At 32.4% G+C, this 13,822-nt stretch overlaps 2 protein-coding genes across 5 annotated transcripts in view; one reads left to right on the top strand and one right to left on the bottom strand.

The window, feature by feature from the left end:
- The window catches only part of LOC134681013 (2'-5'-oligoadenylate synthase 3-like), a 50,794-nt gene extending 48,048 nt beyond the window's left edge, over positions 1 to 2,746 (bottom strand). For 2 of the 4 annotated variants that reach the window (XM_063540370.1, XM_063540366.1), the window contains exon 1: positions 2,591 to 2,746. The gene's annotated coding sequence lies outside the window, so the exon portion shown is untranslated. The remainder of the gene's footprint in view (positions 1 to 2,590) is intronic. The other 2 variants (XM_063540368.1, XM_063540365.1) reach the window with 2 other exon arrangements.
- An 86-nt stretch (positions 2,747 to 2,832) lies between these two features.
- Positions 2,833 to 12,396, top strand: LOC134681015 (uncharacterized). The gene is made up of 2 exons (XM_063540373.1): positions 2,833 to 2,966; positions 10,328 to 12,396. The coding sequence occupies exon 2, from the start codon at positions 10,335 to 10,337 to the stop codon at positions 12,003 to 12,005; it is 1,671 nt and encodes a 556-aa protein (XP_063396443.1). The 5' UTR covers positions 2,833 to 2,966; positions 10,328 to 10,334; the 3' UTR covers positions 12,006 to 12,396.
- Positions 12,397 to 13,822: the final 1,426 nt, after the last annotated feature.

The raw sequence follows: 13,822 nt of genomic DNA, 5'->3' as shown, positions 1-13,822 counted from the left end.
GTTTTTGAGTTATAAGCCAAAAACTGCATTTTACCCCTATGTTCTATTTTTAGCCATGGCGGCCATCTTGGTTGGTTGACCGGGTCACCGGACACAATTTTTAAACTAGATACCCCAATGATGATTGTGGCCAAGTTTGGTTTAATTTGGCCTAGTAGTATCAGAGGAGAAGATTTTTGTAAAAGTTAACGCCGGACGCAGGACGACGACGACGGACGACGACAGACGCCGGACGCAAAGTGATGAGAAAAGCTCACTTGGCCCTTTGGGCCAGGTGAGCTAAAAATGAAACAAATCATAAAAATTACTTGACTTTAGCAAACAATATAAGCAGATTACAAATAAAGCTTACAATGACTATCAATTTAATCTTGAAAGCAAGATTAGAAATACGGCACAAACAAATGGCAAGGAATTCTGGAAAATCTTGAATAACTTTAATAAAAAAAGTAAAGATGATCCAAACATTATATCTATGGAATCTTTGTACAATTATTTTAAGGACTTAAATATGAATGATATGGATGATTGTAGTAATGATATAGATGTTAACCTCAATGATATGTCACCAGAATTAAATGAATTATTGAATAATCCTATGACTGTTGATGAAATAAAAAATGTTGTAAAGAAGTTAAAAAATGGCAAATCTGCCGGTCAACATGGTATACTAAATGAATATATTAAAAACACATTAGATGATATGATGCCTATATATATTTCGCTATTTAATATCATTTTGGACACGGGTCTTGTACCTGAGAGCTGGGATATGGGAATAATGATTCCTATTTTCAAATATAAAGGATCTAAATTAGATCCTAGTGCATACAGGGGTATAACTCTTAACTCCTGTCTTAGTAAAACATTTACAGCCGTATTGAATTGTAGACTAAACACATTATCAGAGGAAATTGAATTAATTTCTGAGGCCCAAGCAGGGTTTAGAAAAGGCTTCTCAACTGTAGACAATATATTCATTTTACATGCCCTTATATCACTATATTTTTCTGCAAGAAAAAAACTGTTTTGTTCGTTTGTAGATTTTAAAAGTGCCTTTGACACAGTCTGGCGAATGGGACTGTGGCAAAAAATGCAAAAATCAAATATTCAGGGTAAAATTTTTAAAGTTATATATAATATGTATCAAAATATTAAAACATGTATAAGGAAAGGAGACGAAGTCTCAGCGTTTTTCAGTTGTGATGTAGGAGTAAAACAGGGAGAGAGTTTGTCTCCTTTCCTGTTCTCATTATTTTTAAATGACCTTGAAAGTTTCTTGTTGGACAACAATGTCGATTGTTTAGAAAAGGTTTATGCAAAATGTGAAGAAGAATTGTCTTGTCTTCTTAAACTCCTAATTATCTTGTATGCAGACGATACTGTACTACTGTCATGACTGTCTGAAACAGAAGAAGGTCTTCTACAGGCCTTGTTAGCGTTTGAGCAATATTGTAATTTATGGAAACTTCGTATTAATACAAACAAGACAAAAATTGTAATATTCAGCAAGAGAAAATTTAAACCAAAAATTGTATTTAATATTTATGGTGAAAATATTGATGTACAAGATTCATATTCATATCTTGGTGTTATGTTCAATTATAATGGTAGTTTTTGTACTGCTAAAAAGAAATTATTGGATCAGGCAAATAAAGCATTGTATGCTTTACTGCAGAAAATAAGAAATTTGTCAATTCCATTAGATTTGCAATTAAAGTTGTTTGATTCACTTATAACTCCAATTCTTGTTTACTCAAGTGAAGTATGGGGATTTGAAAATAAACAGGGTATAGAAAAAATACACTTGCAGTTTTGTAAGAGAATTCTCAATTTAAGAAACAATACTCCTAGCTATATGGTATATGGAGAACTTGGACGTTCTCCAATGGAAATTGTCATTAAATTGAGAATGGCGTTATTTTGGAACAACCTTTTATCCAGTAGTAACAAAATATCTAGTATTTTGTATAGACTTATGTTTAAACTTCACGAGAGTAAGCAAGGACATTTTAAATGGATTTCTTATGTTAAATCTATTTTTGATGAAACAGGGCTTAGTTTTATATGGAATGATCAAATGTATATGGATAACAATATTCTCAAGTCTATACTAAAACAGAATTTGACTGACCAATTTATTCAAAATTGGTTCTCGCAAATTAATAGCTCATCTCGGGGGGAATTTTATGGACTTTTTAAACATGAATTTAAACTGGAACCATAGTTACTTAGATTGACTGTAGCTGATAGATTATATATGTGTAAGCTAAGATGCTCAAATTTAAAATTTCCTATAGAGACAGGAAGATGGGCAAAGATCCCTAAACAAAATAGAATTTGTCATTTATGTAACCTTAATATTGGTAACGAATATCATTATATGTTAACTTGTACATATCCACAAATTGTGGACTTACGCAAAAAATTTATCCCACATTATTACAATACAAATCCATCAGATATCAAAATGATTGGAATGCTGTCATATTGCAATGTAAAATTATATCGTAATATTTGTAGATTCTTAAAAAACATTATCAAATATCTATAATTATTCACTTTTGAATACATATATGTAAAAACTTACATAATCATGACATTGTGTTAAATCCAAATGATAGACTGACTGTATATATATACACATGAATGTGTCACGAGAATCACGTGCATGATTGTTTATTGTGTGTTAGCTCCTGTTGTCGTATATTATATATACATGCTTATCATAATAGTATTGTAATTACTGTATAGATATATCGTCTATTTATGTATGAATGTATATTGACCTCTTGTACACTGTTGTGTCTGAGGATAATAAAAACTTTGAACTTTGAACTTTGAGCAGTATTGACCTTAAAATTAAGTCACGTGGGTTTGTCGCATTCACAGGCTGTACATACATAAAAGTAAATGGAGGATATATTTGCTCATTGATAACAGCAAAAGAGATCTGTTGAAATAAGGTAGGTTTCCCAAATAATGGATTTTAACTCAATTGCTGAAAATAGCACTTACATATCTTTATTACGGTCGCCTAAGAGTTTATGATAGAATTTCAGTGTCTTTTGGTTTGCATTTCATGAGTTATAGTTTAAAGTTTTAAAAACTTTATTTATAGACGATATAGTATACACCGAAATCAAAAACTGAATTGCAAACTGGTTTGACTGAATGATTGATTGATAACTGTTGCCAAAAAGCAAGTGACAAATTATATGCATATTCAAGACAAGTTAAACAGAATGACTCAATAATATGTAGAATGGGTAAAATAGGAAGACAACAACATGAATTTCAACTACATGTATTTATATGGGTTGTCAGTTTATTTTCGATTTATGAGTTTGACTGTCCCTCTGGTATATTTCGTCCCTCTTCTATATATCTCTATTCAAATGCATTGATCGTCCCAAAAGAGGGGGGTTCCAAACCCCAACCCCCTGGGATCCGCTACTGGTAAAACTCAGTTGGCCTTTAGTTGCATGTGATAAAATTTAGTAATAATTGTCATCGATGTATATACAAATGTAGTTCAAACCTGCATTTTACCGATTGATGATTGAACAGTCACTTTCTCTATTCAATTTTGCACATGTTAGGGAAAATTATATCAAATCAGGATACTATTTCAAAAAGACTTTCAATAAAAATCTTCTTTTACAGACCAAAAGACAATACCCAGGGGAAACAAAATTTTCCCGTATTTTCCCCTTGATTCCTTTAAAGGATTTGGCTATACTTTTTGGACCTTTTGGATTTTAGCTCTTCATCTTTTATATAAGCTTTGGATTTCAAATATTTTGGACACGAGCATCACTGAAGAGACATTTATTGTCGAAATGCACATCTGGTGCAAGGAAATTGGTACCGTTAATTTTATTACTGGTTACATTGTAATAGACTTAGTTTTATTACAGTTAGCAGTCAGGATTCTACATCGTCAACATTACATTTTGTATCTCTCCATTACGTCACCAAATTTTTAAATAATAGACAATTTTCACAAACAGTCGATTGTGGTAGCTGCAAATACAGTATGGTATTTTTTGTGCATAAGCATGAGTTCCGCCGATAAAAATCACAAAAGAGAGATAACAGATTGACTCTTTTAAAGCAGTAATTTGCATCTTCCCCTGGCGACAGTTTTTAAAAAATAAAAATCCCGAAATTGGGCATTAATTTCATCAATAAGAAAGTCGAGTACACTTTTTTTAGGAGTGTTTGATTTGACTATTAGGACTAGAAAACGTATAAAAGATAAATATTTCACACATCACCTCCATGACCTCGCTTTAGATTCTTATATTTTTTTATATTTTTAGGCTCTAGGTTGATATGATAATATTGAAAATTTACAATACTTACAAATGAAATATACTGGTTTATACTGCACTCGTTCTATTTGAGCAGTCAAAAGGCGTTGACCGTATGTCTATGCCATATACAGTCACTGACATGATATCACTAGACTTTTTCTCGTGAATATTTAAATAGAAATTGCTGAAATTATAACTAATTATTCATACGACCTATTCAACCTGTTCTTGTTTTCAATGTAAACAACGATTCAAACTTATTTCTTTTGCAATTTTTATAAAAAAAAACCATATTTCACTTATTAATATTTTCGGTCTGCAAACTATGAATCATTATGTTGTATGCTTGCTGTTGATATTTTAGTTCATTCTTAAACAAATTCATTCACCATCGATAGCAAATTTCAACAGGGAATGTACAATTTTCAATTTTCACCGTGTTGTATATTTATCCGCCTGCATGATATGAGGCCTTTTTTTTTTTTTTTTTTTTAAAAGGGGAATATTATATCAAACGATAAAATTAACACATTAAACAACAATTGAGGATTTTTTTTTTTAGATTGCAGTATAAAGACAATGATAGTGCATTGACTTGACATATCAACGATATAAGGATTCGGTCCGAAACGGGAAAATAGCTCGGCAGAGCCTCGCATTCCCCCGTTTTAAGCCTCATCCTTTTATCGTTGATATATCAAGTCAATGCACTATTATTGTCTAACTAGTGAGGTACAACAGCAGAATATGAGTGTTCGAATAACAAATCTTTACTAAAATTACTTGACGACACACTTGTCAAAAATGTATATCTTAAAAAAAACTTTATTTTTGTGTGTTTGTTATCTGAGTGGGCACTTACTATGGAACGCCACGACTGCCTTATGTTAATAATCAGCATTATACGCAGTGTTCACAGCATTATATGAAGTGATCACAGCATTATATGTAGTGCTCACAACATTATATGAAGTGATCAAAGCATTATATGCAGTGCTCACAGCATTATATGCAGTGTTCACAACATTATATGAAGTGCTCACAACATTATATTAAGTGCTCACAACATTATATTAAGTGCTCACAACATTATATTAAGTGTTCACAACATTATACGTTTTTTGTTGTATGATGAGATTGATGTATGATGAGATTTATGAATGATGAGATCATTCGGTAAACTTCGTTTTTTAGCGGAAATTACCGAATCCATAATTGGTAAATTACGGTAAATTAATGCCCAGCAAACAAAATTATATATGTGATCATTAAGGCAGTATACAATATTTAAAACGGATTGAAATAAGTAAATTAAGAAGTATGATCAATTTAACCCAAGTTTATTCTACACCAGGGCATTTTAAACTTATTTTGAGGATTAGTTTCACCATATTCACAACTTAGTATGTATATATATTTACTAGAACACATCCGTGATATCGCGGGTCTGTGACTGAATTAAAGAATATAACTATGCGTAAGCCTTATTTTAGTATTGGTATTGTCATCTGATAAAGTCATGCCGATTATAAGATGAAGTTTTCTCTGCTTTTAACATCTTTCTGTTTGAACCCGTCGACCTGGAACTTGTCAATTTAATATTGGTATTATTGATTTTGTTTGGAAAACAAAAGTCTCTGGAAAGGAGTATTTTTTAATCAACAGTTTTGTCCTTTATGAGTTATGAATAAAATTGAATCTTTGATTCGCTGTTTTATGTCTAACAAATTGAAAACTGTACATGCTGTACCTATACGCCTTATTTTAAGTCCAGATTTTTATTATTCGTATTGTCATCTTAGAAATCGGGAACAATGTGACAATGATTGAATTGAGTAGTAGTTTCAACCCTGTGATTACGACCCGTGTATATAGCAAAATCTTAAATACAGCGTTTCGTGGTACTCCTGTCAGATGCGGAACGTACAGATAATGTAATAGTTAACAGGTGAATATATTATTGGTATCGATTCGACCCGGAACTTCTTAATTATTGGCAATATTAATTATGTGGAAAACAAAAGGGTCTGGAGTGATGTTATTTTTAATCATCAGCATGGTACTATATTAGTTATATATACTCTCAGATCAGTACTTATAGTGTCTTTTTATTGTTGGGATATACAAGTACCCGCCCACATGCACGTTCACTCTATTTTCTTGTTAGATCATATGTATTTATATTTGTACCCATCTAATGAGTTAATATAAAAAAGAAGATGTGGTATGATTGCCAATGAGACAACTATCCACAAAATACCAAAATGACACAAACATTAACAACTATAGGTCACTGTACGGCCTTCAACAATGAGCAAAGCCCATACCGCATATAGTCAGCTATAAAAGGCCCCGATACGACCATGTAAAACAATTCAAACGAGAAAACTAACAAGCCTTTTACAACTGATTTTCATAGTTCGTTCTTATGTTGTTCTGTTACGCCACTGTCCCAGGTTAGAGGGAGGATACCAACATCCCGCTAACATGTTAAAACCCGCCACATTTTGCATATATGTGGCCGTCCCAAGTCAGGAGGAGCCTTTATTTCAGTGGTTGTCGTTTGTTAATTAATGTGTTACATGTATATACATGTTAGTTTTTCGATCGTTTGTTTGTACATAAATTAGGAATATTTTTCGTTTATCATTTCGGGGCCTTCTATAGCTGACTATCCGGTATGGGCTTTCCTCATTGTTGAAGGTCGTACTGTGGCCGTTTAGCTGTTTAAAATTTCTGTGATGTCATTTTGTCTCTTGTGGAAAGTTGTTTCATTGGCAAGCATCCCACTTTTATATAATATTATATACATGTATGTACCGTGCAAACTGACGAACAAACGTAGTAAATGTTTTATTCATCCCCACAAACTCAATTTTCATAAGAGATGATAACTTTAAATGAAAATGTTAAACAGGGTCTTGAAAGGGTAAATTTTTCTATGAAAGTTTAAATTTCTATATAAGACTGCTGATCATATTTAGAAGACAATCTTAGTATTGCCGTGCTAAAAAGCTTGTAAAAAAATGGAATAATTGATGTAAAGTTATGTTTAACACCTACAGTGAAATGCTTTAAACTGCATTTTCCATATCTGTTAGATACTTATTCATGTAAAAATGCCAAATTCTGAAAATCGATGCCAAAAATGACTCTATCATGACATATATAAGCTAGCGTAATATGGCACCTATGTGTTATAGAAAGCTGACTGTTTTATTTAAAAGGTAATTCAGCTTTATAAAACTGAGTACGGACTATAAAGTGGCACCTTGCTAAATTTCTTCAGTAGGAAATGAACTCGAGAATATATCATACAAATTTTCCTACGATATTTCATTAAATAAACTTTTTATTATTTAACTTACATTTTGCCATTCGTATTTCTTACGACGAACAGAACTACTTCAATCATTCACCTCTCAGTTTCATCTTTTCCTTACTTATTTCAATCAGTTTTAAATATTGCATGCTACCTTATGATAACATGATTTTAATAACTTTTTAAATTTGTTTGCTGGGCATTACCGTAATTTACCAATTATGGATTCGGTAATTTCCGCTAAAAAACGAAGTTTACCGAATGATCTCATCATTCATAAATCTCATCATACATCAATCTCATCATACAACAAAAAACGTATAATGTTGTGAACACTTAATATAATGTTGTGAGCACTTAATATAATGTTGTGAGCACTTAATATAATGTTGTGAGCACTTCATATAATGTTGTGAGCACTTCATATAATGTTGTGAACACTGCATATAATGCTGTGAGCACTGCTTATAATGCTGTGATCACTTCATATAATGTTGTGAGCACTACATATAATGCTGTGATCACTTCATATAATGCTGTGAACACTGCGTATAATGCTGATTATTAACATAAGGCAGTCGTGGCGTTCCATAACTTACAACGCTTAAATGCCGCGATTAAATTAGCAGTTAGGATTTTTTTTTGTAAAATAGTACACACATGTTAACTGATATACTTTTATTGCAATACAATATTTCAATACATTTTAAACCCGGTTATCCATAGAAGCACTTATCCAAAAACATTTATTTTCAATCGAAATGGGGATATTAAATTAAAATGTTCCTGGATTAATTTGCACTTCTCATAAAGTCATGAATATACATTCATCGCCTGTCTCAAAGCAGAAATCTTTATCCTTTGGTAATCTCATGTGCTTTTTTTTCAATTCAAGTTCAAAAGTGCGTTCTAGTGTTTAGTGTAGCAACCATTTCACTGAACTATTAAACATTATTGTTTAGTGACCAAAAGAGGCCCGCCTCCATGTGCGGAATTTTCTTTCTACATAGAGGACTCATCATTTTGAAGTCATTAGGGTTCCTGTACTCAACCGACTTGTTATTTATCTGAGACATGACTGTGACACCATCTAAACAAAAACTGTGAAAAAAATCAGAAGCAATTTTAAAACAACACATGGTGTTGGGGCTAAGAATACCACCAGCTTTTCATTGAAAGTAATGACAAGACAGAAACATGCGTCCAACGGGTATATCCAATACACTACAATTACTTAAACAACTTTGAAAATCGTACATAAGTGTTTTTGATTTTTATAAAGTATAGCTTGCTTTCTTGCTTTCCGTGAAGATATTTTTATTGTGGAGATGCCTGAAGGTGACACAATGATTTCTATATCCTTTCCCAGTGGCAACCTAATTTTTCAGCCATGCATCACGTCTTTTACTTTGTGAGACCGACTGAGCAATAGATCATTTATTGAACACTAAATTTCAGACGTTCTTAATATTGCATGAAATATTTGCCACTGAACGTTGAGAAGAGAACAATTTTTCATAGTAAAAGAAAATGAATTATTATTTTGATTCAGATTCACCGACAATAGAAATTATTAATTTTAGAGAATTTCTTCAGAAAAAAAATCCCTTCTTTTTCTTTGTTTTTTTTATTCGTATTCTCTAAAACTTTGAGCAAATGATACCCTGTAAATATTCATATACATGTAAATATTCATATTCTTATCCTTCGGGAGTGCTCCTTAGATAGGAGGAACATACCAGTACCAGTAACAGTAACAGTGGTCAACAAATATTAATAAACATGATTAAGAAATAAGCAAATAAGGATAATATTTTTTTTTAGAAATTGTTTCTTCGCCTACCGAAACAACTGAAGGCTCGAAATGAACACTTTAATCTGACACGTTTGATAATTCACAACAAGAAGTAGTTTATAGAATCGGCTGCTCGGAGTTTTTTAATATTATTTATTTAGTTTTGTCAAATTTTACCACAAAAGCTAGATTGAAATGGACTGATTTGTTTATTTTGCTGTAGAATAGAGATAATTATATTGTATCTGAATCTTTGCATACATTAACTGGGTTTTAATGTCAAAAAATGAAAATACCTTGTAGTATAATTCAGTTGGGCGTACCGCGGAACAGACGGTTTTGGTGCATGTATGTATCATCGCTTGCACTTAAAGTAGATATACTGTGATTATACTGGTTGACAATAATATGGTCGTCATACTAGAATTATAAATACAGTATTGTTTTCGCTCTAGTGTAATACCTATATTTTTCGAAAACCTCAAATGAATAGTTGAAGGACAGATGTGTTTTATCAAGTTTGAACTCGTCACATGGTTCGTGGAACAGGTACCAATCTATCCGATTCTTCGGATTGGAAGTGAAAGGCAGACAATTAAGGAACAGTATCACAAAACTGTACTTGTCATTAAAACTTATAATAAAGATAGGAAGGACTTGATTTAAACTGGTGGTAATGCTACAAAAGTGTGGAATTATAACAGAGCAGAGTCTTCAATTTCTAATTTTATAAATGTACTGTTTGTTTGATGCCTCATTGGCATTTACTTCATTTGTAATTTACTAAACTACATGCATACTATTAGTTATGTTTGGTAATTCGTTATAAAAGCTTATTTATAGTATATGATCAACTATTCTAAAATAAACTTGTTTTATATTGTATCTTAGGTTTTCAATGGGAATGTCCAAAGAATTTTGTACCCTACATCTAGAAGAGGATTTATCCATTTCTGCTGAATCATGGTGTATAGAATGCCAAACCTTTCTTTGTCTACAATGTGAAAAGGACCATAAGAGAAACCGAGCTTCAAAGCGTCACCCGATCATATCCATTGTAGAATACAATCAACTACCTGCACTCATTCTAGAATCGAGCAATTGGTGTGATGCACATGGCAAAAAATATGACTTTTTCTGTCATTTCCACGACACTGCTGGTTGCGTTACATGCATTAAAGATCAGCATAAAGAATGCAGAGATCTAAGTCCTCTTGAAGATGTCATGAAAGGTATAAAATCTTCTGCCACAGTTGAAAAGGTTAAAAAGGAACTGCAAAACCTTAATGATGATGTTATCAAGATAACTTCTTATTTAGATTCAAGACTGATCTCTCTCCAAAAGCAGAAAGTCCAAATGGTGGAAGAAATTCAGTGTACGAGGAAGTCCGTAAACAATCATCTCGATAAAATTGAAAAAAGAATTTTAGACGATTTGGATACAGAACTTTTTAAAATTAAATCAAAATTGGAAAAAATGTTGAACGAACTTAAAAGTAAAAAGACAAAATTCGACAGTTTACACAATGACTTTACCAAGATGATGGAGTTTGCGACAGATTTACAAACATACAATGCCTTGAGACAAATTGCTAAGATTACAGGCGAAGAATCTAGTAACATTGACAATCTTAAAGCTAAATACGAATTAAAGGACCTACATGTGAAAGTAGAGATTGTAGAAGCACTCCAGTCGGTTGAAAATAATATAACGGCTTTTGGTAAGATAATTGTTAAAACTGTACCGTTCAATTTACAACTGAAATCGTTGAAAGAACTCCAGATAAATGTACTACTTCCGATAAAGCCAAAATTAATCAGCACATTGAACATTTCCGGTGTAGGCCAATGCAAGATACATGGCTGTTTGATTTTACCTCAAGAAAACTTCTTATTTGTTGACAGAAGCAACAAACGAGTACTGTTATTTTCTCAAGATGGAACATTTAAAAGAACTGTTATCACTTTTGTAGACAGTCCATCTGATGTTTGTTACATAGAAGATGACATAGTGGCAATCACATTTCCTGAAGCACGTTTGATTCATTTAGTTGATACTGAAAAGAATAGAATAAAAAATACCATAAATATCAAGGGCTATGGATATGGTATTGAAAGTGACGGGGGGAAATTATTCGTTAGAATTTCAAACCAAGACAGTTTTATTGTTCTTGATTTGGAGGGAAACATTTTAAGGCGCATTCAAATTCCTGGAGATTGCATCACTCGATTTACCATAATGGAGAATAACATTGTATGTATGAACTGGGATACAAGTGAGGTCTTGTCTTATAACATGAACGGGAACCTACTCTGGAAATTTAGCCATGAGACAATTCGAAAACCCATGGGAATAGCAAAAGATACGAGAGGAAACATTTATTTATCTTGTCAAGATTCTGATAAGGTCGTTGTTTTGTCATCAACCGATAAAAGCAGCTTCAGCTTCTTATCAAATTCAGATGGATTGAATAAACCATTCTCATTACATATTGACCAACAACGGTCATTACTACTCGTTGCTAATGAAAAAGACGGAAAAGCATTTGTTTATCAGATTCCAAAATAATTTCAACTCGCAAGTATTCCTGTTTTATGTGTTAAAAACATTACTCTGTCGGAGTGGTGGTTCGTGTGGTATTGTGACTTTCAATGCATATAAAAACTTAATATAGCCAAGGTACTTAATATAGCCAAGGTAGCTGAAAGAAACTTTAAACACAAACTAACAAGACAGAATCGTTATTCTTTCCCATTCTGCAAATAATTGAGATGATAACTTCACCTTTCTCAAGTATGATTTTTATTTCTTTATTTGGGTCTACTCACGATGACAACAAAAGAAAGCAACATTCGAATTACAAATCATACCGTTGAGCAGTGACTTTATAGCAATTATTAAAGTAGAGCTTTTTTTAACAATATTTCTTCTTACAAAATTAATAAATAACAATGTTGTCTTACTGTTTTCACGGTATTTGCTTCACCAAACATTTTAAAAAGAAAAGACATCAGATTTTTTATACCCATTTTTTCTTTGATAATCTTTATTGTTATAAAAGCATGAAAACAGCTAGTAACAAACAAAGCACAAACTTCATAAAACATTATAGATATCACCAAGATTTCAACATTAATGTATTTCATTCAAATTTAAACAAACGCACGCACACACGCACACTCTCTAATATGAACAGAATGAACAAAAATAAATTAATCACCGAACACATGTAATAAAATAAATAACAAACAACAATTAACTAAATACTGTACAGTTTCAATGGCACATTGAATTTCGGCCGGTATCCTGTATACGTTTCAGTTCACTGCACATACATGTACACCCTGCTGATATAGGTTCGAATACTTCTCTGTACTCGTTTACGTCTGCCGTATAACGACGTAGTACTTTTGTGTAATATTTGACCTCTCTGCATTCTTGTTTCTCACAGCCATTCCTTATGTTTTGTAATCCCGTAGTAGATGAACCACACGCATTGGTATTTCTTACACGACACACTGCTTCTGTTATTTCTTCTGGAATCCTGTTACTGTCAACGTTTTTCTGAAAACGCCAAGGACAGGTTGACCTCTCCGCCATATGAACGTAACTGGGGTCACATGTAATTGGATAACTTGTTTCTGTTATGTGTTTATAGGAATCTGGAATGAAAGGCAATTGTCCCTGTCTGTAATCCATGTTCTCCGCCATTATTGCCTTTGTTTCATTTGTAAGTGTATTCAATGTTCGTATGTTGGAATTCAATCTCACATGTGTTGGATATGGAGAACAAATAGCCACAAAATGAAATAAAGTGATCAAAGCTACAACCTGAAACATGTATATTATCATAAAAATTTAAACATATCACTTTTTAATCCCTCTACAGTGAAGATATAACAAATTGTAAATAGAACGGATCTATGCACCGTATGTAACTATCTCTGCAATTGTGCAAACAAACGAATATAAACTGACAAGTACCATTAAAACAACAAGTAGCTAGATTTTGAATGTTTCTGTAATTGGTGAGTGCATTCTTTTTCGATATTATAATACACGCAGAGTAAAAAAAAACAGAACTAAAATTGGCCTGGCTCTTTTATAGAAAATGTACTAAGACCGGCATCTTTTTAATTCATTAAGTAACCGTTTGAAATGTTTTTAGTAAAATCACAGAACTCACCATGGATTAAAAGAAAACGACTAAATGATAAGAAAAACGAACTTAAACACAACATAGAAAACCATAGATTGGGTAACACGATCCAAACCAAAACAACTAAGGTGCTCCGGAATGGTAAGTAGTTCCTGATCCACTAATGCTAATGATGAGTCTGTCCAGTGTCAAGGGTTTTGTAAAAGTTGATTTAACCTAAACCTCA

This window comes from Mytilus trossulus, chromosome 8 (assembly GCF_036588685.1).
Source record: "Mytilus trossulus isolate FHL-02 chromosome 8, PNRI_Mtr1.1.1.hap1, whole genome shotgun sequence".
Classification (NCBI taxonomy): Eukaryota; Metazoa; Mollusca; class Bivalvia; order Mytilida; family Mytilidae; genus Mytilus; species Mytilus trossulus.
The sequence above is the reverse complement of the archived record's forward strand: the minus strand, read 5'-3'. Positions and strand labels throughout refer to the sequence as shown.